Source organism: Ceratosolen solmsi, unplaced genomic scaffold (genome assembly GCF_000503995.2).
Source record: "Ceratosolen solmsi marchali unplaced genomic scaffold, CerSol_1.0 scaffold27, whole genome shotgun sequence".
In the NCBI taxonomy this organism is placed as follows: Eukaryota; Metazoa; Arthropoda; class Insecta; order Hymenoptera; family Agaonidae; genus Ceratosolen; species Ceratosolen solmsi.
In genome coordinates, this window is record NW_011948426.1 from 1,779,761 (window position 1) to 1,798,312 (window position 18,552).

General features: G+C 37.4%; 1 protein-coding gene across 1 annotated transcript in view; it reads left to right on the forward strand.

Moving 5' to 3' along the window:
- The first annotated feature begins 1,237 nt into the window (after nucleotides 1-1,237).
- Nucleotides 1,238-18,552, forward strand: part of dachs (unconventional myosin-IXb-like dachs) — a 64,169-nt gene continuing 46,854 nt past the window's right edge. The window contains exon 1 of the mRNA XM_011500977.1: nucleotides 1,238-1,720. Within this exon, the coding sequence (XP_011499279.1) occupies nucleotides 1,630-1,720 (91 nt within the window). The 5' untranslated portion in view covers nucleotides 1,238-1,629. The remainder of the gene's footprint in view (nucleotides 1,721-18,552) is intronic.

An 18,552-nucleotide genomic window follows, 5' to 3' on the forward strand; every position in this document is an offset into this window, starting at 1 on the left:
GATTTATTTTTGTATAGAATAATAATTGAACAGCGACAATCATTTTTTATTACTTCAAAAAGATTTTGACTTTTATAAGTATTGTATTGGAAACAAAAGAGTCTGTTCCTTAGAAAGTGGAAATTAGTATACTGATTATAATGTTGAAGAGAATAATTTAATAATAATAGTAATTGAAGGGGCTTAGTTTATTTAAACAAGAGTTTTAAATGCATGTAAACGTTATTTGAAATATATATATATATATATATATATATATATATATTTCAAATAACGTTTACATGCATTTAAAACTCTTGTTTAAATAAACTAAGCCCCTTCAATTACTATTATTATTAAATTATTCTCTTCAACATTATAATCAGTATACTAATTTCCACTTTCTAAGGAACAGACTCTTTTGTTTCCAATCTCTTTGTTAACGATACGTTTTAGCGGGAAATTTGAAAATATTAAGAATAAATAGAAATTGCACTTGGATTTACCTAAAACCTTATTTTCTACCTGTGCAGACATTTCGAGAGAGAGATAGATAGATAGATAGGTAGATAGATAGATAGATAAATAGATAAATAGAGAGAGAGAGAGAGACAGAGAGAGACAGAGATAGATAGATAGATAGATAGATAGATATATATATATATATATATATAGAGAGAGAGAGAGAGAGAGAGAGAACGATAGAGAATGAGTGTGAGAAGGGATGGTTAGGAGGCGGAGGAGGATATACACAGTTGGCGGGAGTAACAAAGATGGAGAGAAATTTTAAAGCCTGATTTTTTCTGCAGCATCCGCTCACCAGTTACGATCTCCCTCTCTCTTTGCCTATCGGCTCTCTCTCTCTCTCAGACTTGTTTAGGTGAAATGAAAGGATCGAGATAGGCGACCCGAGTGAGTCTCGCTAACTCCCGACTCGATCTTGCCCGGCGGTCCGCTCTGTCTCTTTCTCGTCTCCCTCCCCGCCGCGGCGTCCCGCTCAACAAGGCCCCAAGTAAACGACGCTCGGCGAGAAGACGGGCGAAGGAGGCGGGGACGAGGGAGTGTGCGTGCGCGCGCGCGCGCGTGTGTGAGAGAGAGAGAGAGATAGAGAGAGCGCGACGTAGGGCCCCTCTTAGCTCCGTCTTCGTCGCGCTCTTTCTCTGGGCCAGCAGCGACGGCGACGGCGGTGGCGGCGGCGGTGGCGGCCGTCGATTCTGCCTCGCCGACAATGACTTCCAGTTCAGCACGGCTACCCGTGCCTCTCGCGTTGCATGTCGTCACGTTCCGTGCAGTACGCCGTGAAAAGGGCCTCTGGAGCTTGGTTTTCGCCTCCTCGACAGCGCTTTCCTCGCACGAGCCCGTGTAACAGTGGTCTCCGTCCCCGTGGAGCCGCGGTAAAATGTGACCTTTGCCGCGTCATGCCGATCGCCTGTTGAGTTGGAGCGGAGACGCGGGTACGTATTTATCGGCGATGAAGATGCGCGAGTGCAGCGACGAGTGCGCCGAGAGTGCACGGAGAAACTCTGTCGTGATCCGCTCGCAGTGATATTCCCGACCGTCGGCTTTGCGCTGCATCCGGGGCCGCGCAATCCGAGGAGCTACGCACGATCGTTCCGTGGCGTCTTCGGGGTTGGCTGGCTGCGCTGAGATATGGCCACCTTGGGTCTCTCGAAGGTCTTCATCTTGGACAAGTACTTCACCGAGCTGCAGAAGTTTTGGGAGACCGAGAAGAAGTTACAAGGTAGGTTTTTTAAATGGGCAGCTCGGCGCAGGTACATGTGCACCTTCCTTCAAGGTCTCCGCACGATGTTGTCGATGTTGTCGGTCGGGGGAGGAGGGGCAGCGGTATCGGAAGGGGGAGGTGGTGGTAGCGGTAGCGGCAGTGGCGGCAGTGGCGGCAGTGGCCGCAGTGGCGGCAGCGGTGGCGGCAGCGGTGGCGGCAGCGGTAGCGGCGGGGGGCCCAGCCTAAGGATGAAGAGCCACTCGAAGGAGCTCGAGTAGTGGCCCGCGTAAAAAGACATGTCTCGCTATCCTCATCACGTCATCTAATTTCGCATATCGTAAACTCTTTTGGCTGATTGGCGAATCCTCGGCGGCTCCTTCGTAATATGCCGCTTACAAACAGTGTCATTCATTACCACTTGCGGCCAAGTAACGGTCTAACGTCCTGAGACAGTCACAGTCAACTAGCTCAGTCGTCAAATATACGTATTGCGAATTTGTTTATTCCGACATTTAATTGATTTTCAATTGAGCAATTGATTTTCTCATTGATTTCGCGATAAGGCATAAGAATCAGCAATTGATAAGAGTTGGTTGGTGAAGAGTAGTTCACACGATGGCAGAACTGCATCTTTGTATTGTCATTGACATTGTCGCTTTTGAGATAGAGGAAAAGATGTGTGCGTGTGTGTATGTGATAATGAGTGGAGGGGTTGAGGATTGGTGGATTAGTGATTGGGGGAGGGGGAGAGGGGGCGGTGGGGGGGGGGGGTGTGACGTATGCACGAAGTGGTGGAGAAGATGGTTCACATTGGTAATCCTTGTTGTATTTTGATTGATTCGAGAAAGCTTTTTGATCATACGAGATGACGCACGCAGACATCGTAATGCTAAAAATATGCAAAAAAATTCCTCCCACTATTCGCTGTCCCTCAAAGATATTAAGTTATTTTCTAGCGCATCAAATGACTCAAGGCCATTGGCCAATGCACTCGACACATTCGATAAACTAATAATCACGTAATACTCGTTTCTGCTCGTTAAATAAGACACACAATTAACATTACCTTTTTCCAAATAAGCAATGATAAATTAGAAATTACAAAATAATCGAGAATAATGATAAATAATAGCCATGTTAGCATTAAATGCATTCATTGTTCCAATGCACCAAGAACAGTTAAAACCTAATCCTCTGTGTTGGATGAAATAAATGAGCTTTTTCTTCACACTTTCATGATTGACTCTTAAAATAGAGTGAAACGTGCACATTTAAATACAACCACATAATTACGGGATATTTGAAGGAAACTTACGATTCGTAAAGGATTACGACACAAAAAGTAATGCCTTTTATGCAGTAAATTAAAAACTTAAGATCTTTTTGCCTTTCGACATGTCGTCAAATCCGTTTATCGTCGGGCGCGACTTTTCACATCGCAAGGAGGCCTTAAGGTACTCGAGTATTTAACAAACTTAACGTCATTAATAAAGTGCCTGTCACTCGACATTAATTATTAGAAAATACATGCCACTCTAACGGCGAATTATCGAGATTTCGTCACAGAGCCGACGAATGTCAGTCAATAATACCCACACCGGTGAATGGCAGTCAAAATGAAAAAGTACAATAGGCAGGGCTCGGGTGAAAAAGCGTCCACTCGTCCTTTGCGCCCATCGCCCCTCGCCCCTTCCCCCACCCCCTCCCATCAAAATTTTAACGAGCGATCGTTAGGCGGATATTAGTACACAGGTAGAGAAAAATGCGCCGAGTGCAGCGCAACTGCTCAGGAATTAATTTGCGGTAGCGATGCTTCCTCAGCGAGGAGCAAAAACGAGCGGCAGTGTCATTTTGGTCCTGGGGTTAAGGGTAGGCGAGGGTCGTTATGCCGCTGGCCGATGTTTTTACTTGCGACCTCTTAATTTTAACCTGACTTTGCGCGAAGCTCGTCGACGTGGAAACGAGACCCAAGCGCCAAATTCCATATCGCAAGCTTAACGAGAACGATGCGAATCTCGTGCTATAACATTGATGGGACGCTCGGCTTCGATTGATGCGCTTTTTGCGAATTTTAGAGCTTAATGTTGTTAACGATACGCGCACTGTATTTGTAAAATTGCATTTTTACGCTCCCGTTTCATGCGTTTGCCAATAAAACCTACGCCCCCCTCAATAAATTTTACAAGAACTTATTGATAAAAATTGCGATTTTTCAATTTCGTAACTCCATTTGTATGTTACGTATCAATGCTCGTATTTACAAATGTTTGCATAAATATCGAATCCGTCCATTTAACGTGTCTGCTTTCTCATAATGTACTTCCATTACTCCTTTACCTTACTTTACTATTACTTTGTCCTCTATTACTACATTATGCTATTAATACATGAAACTCCTCGTTACTATTTGTCGAATTAAGGGTTTAAGCCATTTAAAATATCGGCATATATAGAAAAACGTCCATCCAATATTTATAATTTTTAAGGATTCATCCCTAAGCTGGAGTGTATTGTACGTAATAGATTAAAATGGAAAAACTGGAAATAGGACTGGAGCGTGTAGATGAAGATGAAATCTACCGAAACTTCCTGCTACACAATTCTCCGAAGTAATAATTAAGCTTGAAACTTAAAGCTTCACTAAAAATTCGTAATTCCCAGACTTAACAAGTGCTATATATTCTTAATTTATCTCTCTCTCGCCACATGCATTTCTCCGCGGCTATTTCTATATTTCTCTCCTAACCCGTCGTCTACTCGCCCATGTGTGCGTACGTCGGATATACGTTTTGACCCTCGGACGCGCAGTTACTTTTCTTTTTATTAATTTTTATCGCCGTAGTCTCCCACCAATCCCACCAACCACCACCGCACACCATCCCTCCGTCATATATATATATATATATATATATATATATTTTTTTTTTAACCTCGATCCCCCGTGTTTTTACGCTGCGAGCGCGCGTGTATGACGGTACGACGACTCGAGCCTTTTGCTCGCTGAATAAGACACAAAAACGAGCACTGAACTGTTCTTTTCGTTTCACGCATTGTTGAAACCGCTTTTATGCTTACCTTAATTCACTTCTTACGTATTGCTTGTCACGCGGACCCTTGCAAATTACGCTCAAGTCCCCGTAGATGCTTTCGGATTATGGCTGAACGCATTTCTAACGGGCTAGTAAATACATTTGCATTTGCATGCTGCCGGGTAAAAAAAAAAAAATAATCTTTTCGTATGTAAATTTGCGCTAAAACAAATTGAATTACGCATTACAATTACAATGTGTATAAATAAGGTATTTAAAAAAATTTACTCGACTAATTAAGTGCAACTGCACTCGGGATGCAGAAATTTTATTATCGCGTTTTTAAGAAAATTTTGCGGTTAAATGGATCATGCCGAGCAAAATAAATTCCATCTTTGTGCCAAAAATCGTATGACATAATTCTTGCCGTTTTATGGAGAGAATTATTTGTGAAACAAAAAAAAACAAAAACAAAAAAATAAAACAAAAACGATAACGTATATGAGGGAATAGTAAATAAGAATTAGCGAACTATTAAGTAACGAGAAGCTTATAGAATTAAATAGAAGCATTTTTTTTCTTTTTTTTTTTTTATTACGAATATTGCATTCAATGAGTTAAAATATTAATGTTTTCAATTATTTTGGTCGTTACTTTGAAAACGTCATTCAAAATTTGCAATGCAAATCGCGAATTGAGAGTCAGTGAGCTTAAAATACTTGCGCATAACTGCTGGCATAAAGCGTTTGTTTAATAAAGATTTATCGGTCGGTTAAAATGAAACTACAAACTTGTTAAGAAAATGAAACAAGTTTAAAGACAGAGAGTATTCCCATACACCGGCACTATCGCACATGAGAAAGTTGTCACCTTGCTTTTCTCTTCTACGCGCAATCATTAAGAAATTATACTTTGGTGTACAAGACACATCGGAAGCTGCAATTTCATCGTCGTGCCAGGAGCTTCGGGCGTCTTTAGTACCTTCGAGAATGTTTATTTTTACGGTCGCGACTTGTTTTCAGTATCTCCTCCCCGTGTATAACAATAGCAATGATATCCCATAATTCCCTAACAAATTTATCTCGACTGGTGCAAAACAAAATTCCTCGACAGCCAGGGAATCTCGCGCAACATACCTAAACGAACATTAAATTCCCGCCGCAACGGAATACATTTTCCAATGCTTGAATTACATTAACTACGCTTAGCGTCCCAAAGCAAGAAGTTTTCTTGTAAAGCGTCCTCCGGCTTTAAAGAAAAGGATGAAAAGGAAGAACAAGAGCTCGTGTCGCGCTATAACCCATAGCAGTACGATCCGCGTCTGTTGCGATTTCAACTCCTGTCCGCGCACGTGAACAAGCAAACGCGCGGTCGCTCGCGCGCACGCACACAGGCCTGAGGATTTCATCCTTGGGCCGTTGCATAGCGCCAGAAATCGAATCATCCCGAAAGGGAGTTTCGGAGAATCCGTGGCCGGAGTTATTCACGCGGCACAAAGGATGCGCGCAAAGGAGCCGAAATTGTGGGCGGGCATCCGGCGAATCCTCTCTGTCTTTCTTCGGGACACACTCGCGAATCGCGCATTATGAGCCGGCAGTTATCTCCCCCTCCACACCACCCCTCCCCCTCTCTCCCCCTCTTCACCCTATCCGCCATCCGCCACCACCAACGCCCCCGCCTCCTCCAGACGAGCTCCTCGCCTTTATCCTTTTATTGCTCCGTCGATGGTTGGGGATCGGCCGTATCCCGGCGCCCCGGAATTAGCGTTTTATATTCAAAGTGGAAAGCTCTCGAGGGACGATCTTTCGATTAACGTTATCCATGATTTATCTTACTGCATCCGAATGATTGATTTGCGATGAACCTTGACTGCATTGTTTGACTTTTGAATGCCCGGCGGTGATAGTCATCTTTGAGGTGTTATTGTAAAATCGCTTTGGTCGCGCTGGTCCCGTCTCTTTGAGATTTGCCTCGCCATTACATCCTGCGGTGGAAGATTTAGAAATTAATATGCTACTAGACAAAAAAAAAAAAAAAAAAAAAAAAAAAAAAAAAAAAAAAAAAAAAAAAAAAAAAAACCCCCAAAAATTTTTTTTGCCTTGAAGGGAAATACCGCCATAAATTATTTATGCCTTGAAGTGTGATTATTCCAATAAGCTTTATGCAAATTGTATTTATTTCAGCGGAAACTTTGTGCTTGGTCCATTGGATGAAAGGCGGTCGGAACTATATTTATCATAAAGTGATACTAATTTAATTAATTAATGGCTCAAGTTTTAATTTTGAAGTAGCAAGTATGCAAGTCGTCCTTAATTCATCCTTATATTTGCCAAACATAATCTTTTTATTCACCTGATTATGTATTCACAAACACTGAAATTCTGCATGGAACATTGAATGTCACGCTCAAGCTCATCCTTATGAATATTTGATAGAGTATAATTGATATATGCACGTCGTAAATATTATCGAACAAAAATCACAGTTATAATTATATGGATTTTTTTAAAACTTTTTTTCTCTCTTTTCTTTATATACATAAACTTTCTTTACAAGCGTTAAAGGAATATATTAAACGTGCATGGAGAATGTGAATTTTTAAATGATTTATTAGGAACTGTTTATAAAAGAAGTCTCGGAAATGGCTGTGGCAAAGGACTTGATTTTACTACGTCGCTCTTATCCGAGAGCTTATCACATATTTCTAGCATATCGTCCGTGCCATTTCCCAACTTGATATCCCGTATGCAGTACAATGGGGATCACGATCTTGTAGAGTGACGTGGACGGTATAGTAAGGTCACCTTATTTTTCAATAGCAGCTAAACTTAACGTGGTCAAATAGATTGTTTCTCATTGACAATTTTCCAATATTTCAAGTGGCTGCGTTAATACGTTAAGCCATATATTTTTAATAATATTCACGAGAAAATCTGTGAATTATAATATTAGTGTGAGACAGTAGTTAACCAGCAATGTACAATTAAAATTATCAATTGCAATTGAAAATATAGTAATTGCAAAAAAAAAAAAAAAAAAAAAAAAAAAAAAAAAAAACACATTTTTTAATAACATTTGTCAATTTTATAGTAATGTATATTTTTATAATCTCCGATTTTTAACTTTCAATGAGCTACTCGCAATTCCAATTAGATAAATTTTAAGCTTTATCTAACTCGATAACTTTGGGCAGCTTCGATATGAAATACATAATGACATGACGTGGCGAAAACCCACTTTGCTTACTGTGAAAGAATTTACAATTTATAATATTCTAAGGAATCACTTACCGGCCTTAGTTTTGCAATATTTAATAACAACGTGTGTTTTAGTAGTGAAATTCACAACATATCGTAAACGACTTTAGAATAGCTTTCTTAAATCTATTCCCATGCTCTTTGTTATTGAAATTCGTTGACAAAAACAAAAACAAAAAAAAAAATATACTTGTCAAGCCTTGAAATATTAGCACCGGACTATGTAGCACAAATTGTATTATATTATTTTCATTGTATATTATAGCGTGGTAGTCTCACTCTCTCTCTCTCTCTCTCTCTGTGCTTGCTTGTGTGTGTGTATGTGTGTGCGCGCGCGCGCGCGCGTGTGTAAACTTGGCAAAGCTCAAGTGGAGCATTTCGGCAATCGTTTCGTTGCGCTACGCTTATTTCAAATCGTCCTTGGATATTCAAACCCGTTTTCTCGGTTACGCTTCTCCGATTCTTCGACCTTTTTTACAAATGCGATAGCATACGATGTTCCCTCGTCTTTTAATGGCGTGGGCACTCAGAAGGAGGGGAAGGGACTTGGGCCCTTTATTCGGCAATATGGCATTTTGATCGGGTGTACATGTCGATATTCTTTCAAAGCGTGCGAGTAGGGTTACGGGATAATAACGAAGACCGAGAATCACTTAATTGTACCCAAGACTAATAGCTTCATTCTTAAATAGAAATAGGCCCGAAGGTTAAGATACGACGATGTTTTGAAAACACAAAAGGTCTTCTTATTTTATAAAGAAAAAAAAAAGGTTATGTTACACCAACGAATTTGTCAGTATGAATGTTTTCCTTTAATCGCAAGATTACTTCTTATTAAATGTTATCTTTATTAATTGCCAAAGTATCGATAAATTATTGCTAATATCATTTATTTTCAATATCTCAGATTTTAATATATTTCAGTAATTATGCAAGTCTTTGTTTGCTTAATTATTTGCTTAATTACAATAATTCATAAAGGCACATTTCAATTTCATCTATACAAAAGCCTTCCAATGCTTGTAATAGTGACATATATTGCACAGGGTTATTCGGTAAATTCCAGGTTTCACATGGATCAAAGGAGATTGTGAAATTAGAAGCCTTGCCCCCTACGTATTAAAATTTACATTATGCAAGCTTGTATTGAACGCACTTTCAAGTACACTCTGTATCGAAGGAAAAACTGAGTACAAACTGACCCGTGCATTGTGCAAGTCTAAGAAAACCTAATTAACGTTACTATCCGCTTATAACCTTTGCTCAAGTATCCAATTATTCGTAACGAGTGGTCCAAAGTTAATAAAAAGTAATCACACTTATTTTCCGCGTCTCGACCTTTTTCCGGCTCCGTCAATCAATCCTAGTGCTACAAAATGCCAAGTGCAGAAGCGAACAAGGAAGTTAAAAACGATACTTATACTTGGTCGATTGGTACTTAATAATCCAGCATCGCGAACGTCTCGTAATTCTGCTTCTTCTATTTTTCGCTGATAATCACAGCATTCTATGGGTATCTCGTATTTAATCAGACGAGCTCCCACCTCCCAGGGAAGTGGAATTATACAATATGAGAGTCGAGGAAGCAGTGAGTCGAGGAACGAGTGAGGAGAGGAAAGTGTCAAATGTTTGTTTTTCTCTATGAGTGATTAGTTGTTAAATTATCGTCGATGCATTGTATCATGATAGATATTTATTTCTCTTGAATGCTTAACCTTTTTGTCTTTGGAAATGTCGCTTTATGTATTTAAGATGGGCGTTTAATAAGATTATAATCATTATGAACGTTAAGGTTAATTACGGGCGAGATTATTTTATATAAGAACCACGCGAATGATAAATTCACGCTACATTTCCAATTGGCGTTTATTTCAATTTTTAATTTACAAATAGAGGGCACAAATAGAGTTTTAGATTGAATTTGATTTTTGAGATTTGATTGAATTGAGCAAGATTAGCTACGTAATATGCTGACGATATAATTTTACTAATCATTCATGGACATAAAATTATTTGAAGTTCATTATTATTATTGAAACAAGTAATTTAATTTAGATGCGATGCAGTAGAAGCGATAGTTTGTAATAATTGAAATTTGCTATTAAAAATTAGCCTCCCGCATCTTTCGAGCCGCATCTTTCGAGCCGAATATACATTTCAGAAATTGACAATCGCAGGAATAATGGTAAAACGTTAGAACTCGCAAAGGAACGCGTAGATTTACGAGGATCGTACAACGCTTATATCGATGCAGTCAATCGTCCGTTCGCGCGCTAAAAATAATTAGAAACTTTACGATTGCGCGGGCCGAAGAAGAGAAAAGGATAATGTATAAACTGCGGGCGTTAAAATGTTTAATCCCTCTTTCCGAGCCATCGAATGCCCTTTCATTAAGTACCTTCACCACCACCACCACCACCACCACCACCACTACTACCAGCAGCAGCAGCACCCGCCGCTCCGCCATTTTCCATAATAAAAGAAAAAGGCCAGGAATGTCTTCGCTTGCGGGCGCGAGTTATTGCGAGCGAATCGTTAGATAAATTTAGCGCGCACTTTTTTTTATCGGACAGTAAAATCTCGAAGCCAGTGCCCCGGTCGCTCCAAGTCTTATAGGCCGAGCATCGTCGATGCATGTCGGAGATTGGGGCGCGGCTCATTCACTAAATCGTCGAGCCTCTTGACGATCGCCGATATTGTGCTTCCGCGTCTTTTCATTACCGGCCTATTGATCTCCTCATAAAAATACTTTTATTATATTAGGAAAATGACTTTGTTTTCATGGGGGCAGGGGGAGTGGGTAATGTTTTATCCTTAGCTCTCTTGCCATCGATCGTGCAATCTTCGGAGTTTCACGGGACTGTCGGGAAGAAACTGATCCCGTATGCTTTTATTGAAATAACATTAACGCTCGTTGGATTGGTAAGGTCAAATTTCATTTCGTTTGCCGCATGCTTGGAGATGGGAAGTAGGGATGAGGAGCCTAAATTTGTATCACTGTACGTATTCTCGATGTCTTTTTTCTTTTTTTTTTTACTTATTCTCTGCTTGTTTTCGTCAATACCTTCTATCCGCATTTCTCACGCTCGATTTTAATATATAAATATCTATCTATCTATACATATATATATATATATATATATATATGATTGAATTGAATTTGAATGTTTATGAAGCTACGAGTGCGCATATTTGAATGTAATGTCAAGAATTTCTTAGATAGATAAACAAGGCGTGTTAAAAAGTGAGCAGGGAATTAATATATTTGCAATCACGCTATCTATATTTTTATGGGAAATTTTTTCAAAAAACAATGTATGTTTAGCACGTCAACAATGCGATATGGCTTACGTACGTATAGATATGCACGCAATATAAATATTTCAATGTAATCGGGAAGTTTTAATTGTGATGTAGACGAAAAATAGAGTTTCCTCGTATTTAGAGCTTTGAAGATCTAAGAATTGTAAATCTCGACTCTTGTTAATATTATTTAATTACCGTATCTATGGTCATGGAAAGGAATGGAGAATTCAAGTACGTTGTGTGTGTAAAGTCAAAGTATGCCAATAGCACGTGCTATTTCCTTTAGCGCATCCCAACAAAACATGGAATAATTAAATGTTTTGTTAACTCTTTGATACAAAGTTAAAATTCCTCATAAAACGCGCGTGTTTCAAGACTTAAAGAAACGTTACGTCTAAGCATTGAACACCTACGTTATTATCTTCCGTAGTTTAATTATTGTAGGCATATTTTCCAACATATTAATGACAAATTTTGATAATAGAATAAATTCGATATTTACGACATAAAGTGTTTCATGTAAATCCAACACCTAATATTACACTATAGAGTAGTGAACTTTCAAATTACAGTCAAATTTTCAAATACATACCAAGCTCCATTATTATTATTATTATTATTATTATTATTAATGTAATTTACTAATGATGAGTTTAATTACTAGAATAAATATGAAAGTTCTTTTGCACGATTAGGTAGTATTTAATCTCTTACGATTATTGCGAAAATTACGAAAGATCGTCGATAAATCTCAAGAATTATGTAAAGATTATGGAGATTATAGTAATATCATATAAATTATATGATTTGGAAAATATAAAATTTTATTTAATTGTCTTGAATGTCTAATCAATAGAGCATTGTGTTTAGTAAACAAAAACTTAGAAATTATACATTTTCAAATATTCTTTCGCTCAGTGAAATTATAAGGAACTCTATCCAGGTTTTTTCAAATCTATCTTAGCTATTCATTCATAAAACATTATTTGCAAAGTTTCCCTATTAAAAGCATTTCTTAATAGATTATGTTCTCATACAATACATTAAAAAAATGTAGTACTTTTAACACATCGGCCAATACGTCTCGGTACTTTTAATACCGCGAATTCTCTGAATATTTAATCTAAGATCTTATTTATTTCAGATGTCGATATGACCATGAAGTATGAAATTTCAGTATTACTTACTAATATGAGGATAGTTCTAACAAAGATGAATCAACAATCGTTGTATTAAAAAGGCCCAGTCATGTAAGAAAAATGTGCACATAATTATTTAAATTTCAATTAAACAAATATGATTTTATCTATTTTATCTCTGCCAATGTACTACAAAAAAAAAAAAAAAAAAAAAAAAAAAAAAAAAAAAAAAAAAAAAAAAAAAAAAAAAAAATTTAATAAATACTTTATAAACGATCATTTACATCAGCTGCATAGAGTAATTCTTAAATAAATGGGAGTCAATTCGTTATTATTGTGATTTTGAGCCGCGTAGAATTATTTGAAAAATAATCTTTGTCATAATATAAAACATTTGTCTCTTTACGATTAAACGGTATTTCATTGAATTTTTAAATATTTCTAATTATTTTAGTTATGGAATTTAAGTTGCTTCAGGATTTATTGAAATTTTCGTCTTTTTATGAATCTGTTATTTTTATAAATATTAGTATTTTATTAAATATACGAGGTTATGAGAGAGTAAACTGTAATGTATGTAAACCGTTGAAAAATTTTTCAATCAAAGACTGTTTGAACGAATAATTTACCAGAAAATTTAATTTAGAAATATTGAGTCCGTTAATATAGTGCTTTATTCAATTAATACTACTTTCATGCACATATCTTTATTTTATTCTTATACATTTTTAGAATATTAAATAGCATTTTAAAAATGTTTTAACATTTTCAAAAATACTTTTGTAATATTAAATAAAGAATTTAAAATGTATTTCAAAGGAAATATTGATACGTGCATGCTATTTTACTATTTAAAAAAAAAGTTTAAATTGCTTGATTAAAATATATATATATATATATATATATATATATATATATATAAAATAAAATTTTAGTTTTTATTTTCAGATTTTTATGTATACGTTCCTACGTACAAGTTTTACCGAAACAAAAAAAAATTTCAAGGAATTTCAAATTATCGTTTAATAAGCAATTCTATAATTTCCATTTTGTTTATTGATAAAATGTTAATTATGAAGTATACGGCACATATATCACTATTAGACCATTCTGATTCTATAATTTTTTCATTAAATACTTGTTGACATGAGGCAAAAATTTGCGTAGGAACAATACATAAAAAGGCATGTGAAATTTGTTAATAATACACATGACTGATGAATATTAAGTGAAATTAAAATATATAAACTTGTAAATGTGTGGCTACATCATTTTTAATTGATTAAATACTCCTTATTAGTGATTGATAGCAGATTAATACACTAATGTTATTATAATTCGCTTGTAACTCTTTTGAAAATTCAGATCAATTTTGTAGTCCATGTATGTAAATAATTAATAAAAGTAGTAAAATTCTAGCGTATTAACATACTAGTTATAGTGTAAGGAATACGTACGATGAAAATTTAAATTTGAAAAAAAAAATGAAAGTGAAGTTTTATTTACAAAATTACTGTTTTCACAGTAATTGTAATCTACACGATAAACTATATCCAAATATATAAAAATTTTTTCCCAACAGAAAGGCTTCAATAAAAATATCAATTTAATTTTTTAATATTTATTGAAATATTTGAGAATTTATTTATATATATATATATATATATATATATATATGATTAATGTAAAGATTGAAATTTTTAAAAGTTTGACGCATTATTATGACATTTAGTCAATGATATATCGGATTTATAGGAATGAAACCACTAAAGACAATTCGAAACAAGCTGCAGTACTGTTGACTCATCGGTGACATTCAGTTTGCAATTGAAAGCCGCAGTAACACTGACATTCTCTTAACATTCCCAGCGTGTTTCAAATCTTGTTTCGTTCAAAAAAAGAAAATAGAATCGTAGGGCTGGAAATGAAGTTGGAGGTCGACTGGTCGCGTGGGATCGGCTCCCGATAGTGAAATAGGCTGAACAAAACGGTTGGCGATCGAAAATACAGGGAATGGTCACTAAATTGGCGAGGCCCTTCCGTGTTTGTATGTGTGTATGTATATAGCTTGTTGTGGCTCTTCTCTGGTCATACGCTCGCTCAGATCAGAGAGGATAGATATATATAGACACATATAGATAAGGACGCGTGTGCGTGTGGGTGGGTGGGTGGGCGAGTGGGAGAGGGAGATGGAGTGAAGAGAGTAGCAAGATTTCTTAGTTGTTATACACATCGGTTGCTTCTTGAGAGTCCTGTTTCCATTCTTATTGATAGCTTTATCAGCAACGTCTATCAAAAGCAAACGAACACTCGATACTTTTGTTTCGCGTAACCTCATTGAAATACTTTGTAAGTTTCTTGAAAAAAAAAAAAAAAAAATATAATAATAATAATAATAATAATAATTGGTTTTAGGATGTTGGAGTGAAATTTATTGGGCATTCAAAAATGACAGAAACACTTGGTCCTCCTTTTTGAAAAGATCAAATATAATTTTCCCTCTTTTGCCTCCCCGAAATGTGAAGGTGGTCAAAGATATATATTTTTCAAATTTAATGAAATTCATAAATCCTTCCGTCTCTTCTTCAAGCGATAATAGGAATTCTTTTTAATTGAAATTCGTGTACATTATTCGACGAGAAAGATTATTAATATTTGAATTGCCAATGAGGCTAATGGATCATCACTGGTTAATATATAATATAAATAAGGCAAGCTTTAGCAATGCTGAACAAGCAATCAATACTTAATACTTTGCTTGACAAAGCAAATCATTAATGTCGGAAATTCAGCTTCCCTCGACCCAATGGAATGCGGAAAATAAAGATATTCGATCTGCTTTTCTTGCCATTATCCGGTATTTATAAGCAACTGGCACTTGGACTTTTGAATGAATAGCGAACCTTTATAAATGTTCGGACTCCTCTCCATTCGGCTCGTTGAGAATAGACATTTTTTTTCGCCCAGGCCCGCCCCCCCACCCCCGTACCTTAAACCCATTAAATGCATCAAGGCATACGTTCGGCTGGATTACGTATTCGTGGTAGCGAAAGCGCTCACTTTTAACTTGTGCGCTATTAAATATCCGTGCCGGCGCCACTAATCATTGTGTCAGCGGACAGATACGCGCACTCGTCGGCGTATTTCCATACGATAGGCGCATCGGGTGAGGAGAGGGGGATGGGATGGATTGGGAAGGCACGCGAGTATCAAAAGTCGAGAGAGCCGGTATTGAAAGGCCGAGGAGCCGTGGGTCCGCGCATCATTGATAACGCAGAGGCAGATGAGAAAAAAAGGGGGGGGGCGCGAGTCGCACGCGAGATGGCGAGAGCGAGAGAGCGTGCGTCCCACGGGAGGTAAGACGAGCGTCTCCGATTAATGGAGCGGGGCAACGGCCGACGAGTCCCTCCTATTCTCAACTCTCGACTCGGTGCCCCGGTCATTCTCGTTATTGCGCCTAATCGTCGTTAGATCGCACGAATTTGCCGTATCCCTCTTTAACCTCTCATTTTCCCATATTTTTGGATGTTGACGGGGCGATGAGTCGCGGGCGATGAGTTTGGCACTCGGGGTGCTCGGGATGCTCGGCTCTTACCATATAAGAGTGAGTCCCTTCTATACGCTTGGCAATTATGAAATGCGGACAAACTGGTTGCGCGCGTACTAATTATTATCGTACGTAAAATGATTGCCCTGTCCAGTACTACACCTCGGTCTTCCCTATTTTTTTTTCTCTTCTCCCCTCTATATAATTACATTAATAAGTTTGCATTAAGGCGAGCTTAATCGGCACTAGTAAGCCGATAATGTTTTTCTCGCCGTTTTTACTACTTTATACCGGGCGAATGCTTTTATTTGCTGGGAATGAAATTATTCCTGGAAATAATGGATTTTCGCTGAGGTAGGCTGGCGCGCCACTGACTCAAAATCAACTTGCAATAACGATGAGCGAATAAATTATAATTTTGCCAATAAATGCTTTCGTTGTTTGGATGGCTTCTTTATGGCGAACAGGGCATTAAACTGATTTTTACATCATTCGTGTTATTAAATTTTACATGTTACATTAATTCAGCGACTTGGTGACTGTTCGCGTTAAGAGTACACTTTTTATAACAAAAGAATCATTTGAATTCGATAAATGATAGAATATTATAGAAAATTTACCAATAGGATAAAAATGTTCACTTTAAGCTTTATTTACGAGAGGCTTCTATTACAAATATCATCAAAGACCGAGAAATACCAAAATATACATGACATTTTCTTGTAAAGAATAATTTTATTTTATGCAAAAATTTCGTTACTATCACGCACGACAGCATTCGCTTGTACAACGAAGCGGCTAATCTACGAGGATTCGTTCCTTGAAAAATAAATATTTCAATTGATTTTGCATTACAGCTTTAACATTAATGCTCCATAAAGATAATTGTACGAGGTCGTTGTCATTTCACGCTTTTTCATTTTTAAGATAAAACCATCTAAATAATAAATTAAAGATGAATTACGCAATTCTGTTGAAATAAAAAAAAAAAAAAAATTCTTGAGATATTTATTAAAAATATCTGTTCTAAAGACCGTTACATAGAGTACGAACTGTCAACTGCCCACAAAAAAACTGAAAATAATCATCCTAATAGTGACAATTATTGTAATTGAGTTTGCATTTTTAGGTAAAACAAAAAAAAAAAACGTAAAGTGCACCCATTGTATTATTGTCACTAAATGAAGACAAAAATAAAAGAAAAAAAAAACAATTGAAATTGGAATAAATATTTTAATTATCTGCGGTTAATTAAAATGAATCGAAGCAAAAAAATGAAAGAAAAAAAAAGAGAAAAGATAAAGAATAACAAACAACCTCAAATAAAAGTACGCCATTCCCTCCCGACTATGAAAACGTGAATTTCATTGTAATGAAAAGTACCTTGGCGAGTTCGCAAACAATGGATTAATCGAGCGGCCGCTTGAAATTCGGCTAATTTTTGCTAATTTTTTGCGCGATAACAATACGCATTCCTCGCGAGGAGTTGGTGCGATCGCGAACGAACACGGAAGTACGTGAATTAACTTATGACACGTGTGTGAGCGAGCGAGCGCATATACCGTTTGCTCGTTTATGCGCGCACATCTATGCAAATAGCCCAGGCAGCTGCGAATATGAGAGAACGGGACAGCGAATTGCGAAGGAGTTAGGCAGGGAATGCGCCTCGGGGAATGGCTTATAAGAAACAGCGAAGAAGCGGTATTTGTTAATTGTTAAATCAAGAGAAATGTTGTTTGATCGGGGAGCGGGGAGGGAAGAGGAAGCGTGGCGATGGCAGTGTGAGCGTGTAGGGCGGTGGGGAGAGGGCCAAGAGCACATAAGGGAACGAGGATAACGATTTTAGTGAAAATATTGAAGTCGCGAATATGAAAATACTGAAAACGCGCGTCTCAACGGGGCGGCCCACCCCATATGGCAAATGGTTGGTTGGGAAAGCAAGTGAGGCTCGCGGCTAAGTATTCGCTTTAACTCCCAGGGTTATTCAAGAAAAGAAGAGCATCATTGTCAGGATGAGGCGACCGTGTTTGTGATCGTATGTCGAGCGTGTATTATCGTTATATGAAGGGAATGGAAGTTTGAGAAAATTTGTATTTCAGCATTGTCGCACTTGCATTTTGCGTGAATTATTTACGTGACGATCGTTATATTGCCTATACGATACCTTCATGAACTTATTCACTCACAAGCACTCGCGCGCGCGCGTTTAATGAAAGAAGCAGCACCGATATTAAATAATTAAATTCCAGTCACACGAAGCCCATATTATTATGTAAATCATCGGATAATATTATTATTGCAATTAGTCGCATGAAAAATGTATGGAAATTGTCGTTTCGTTAAATCTCATTGTGGACCACAAATTGGCGGATCTTTATCATAAAATATTCAAAAGACGAGCGAGATTTTATTTCGCCCGTTATACAGTGTTTTACAGTTTTACAACTCTCTCGCGAAATATTTTCATTACACGTAGGAGACATTTTTTGTCACCCGTCTCGTGTTTTAATTACAATTCATGTTTGTCAGTTGACCAGGGTTCGGGGGGGGGGGGGGGGATGCAGACCAAAGC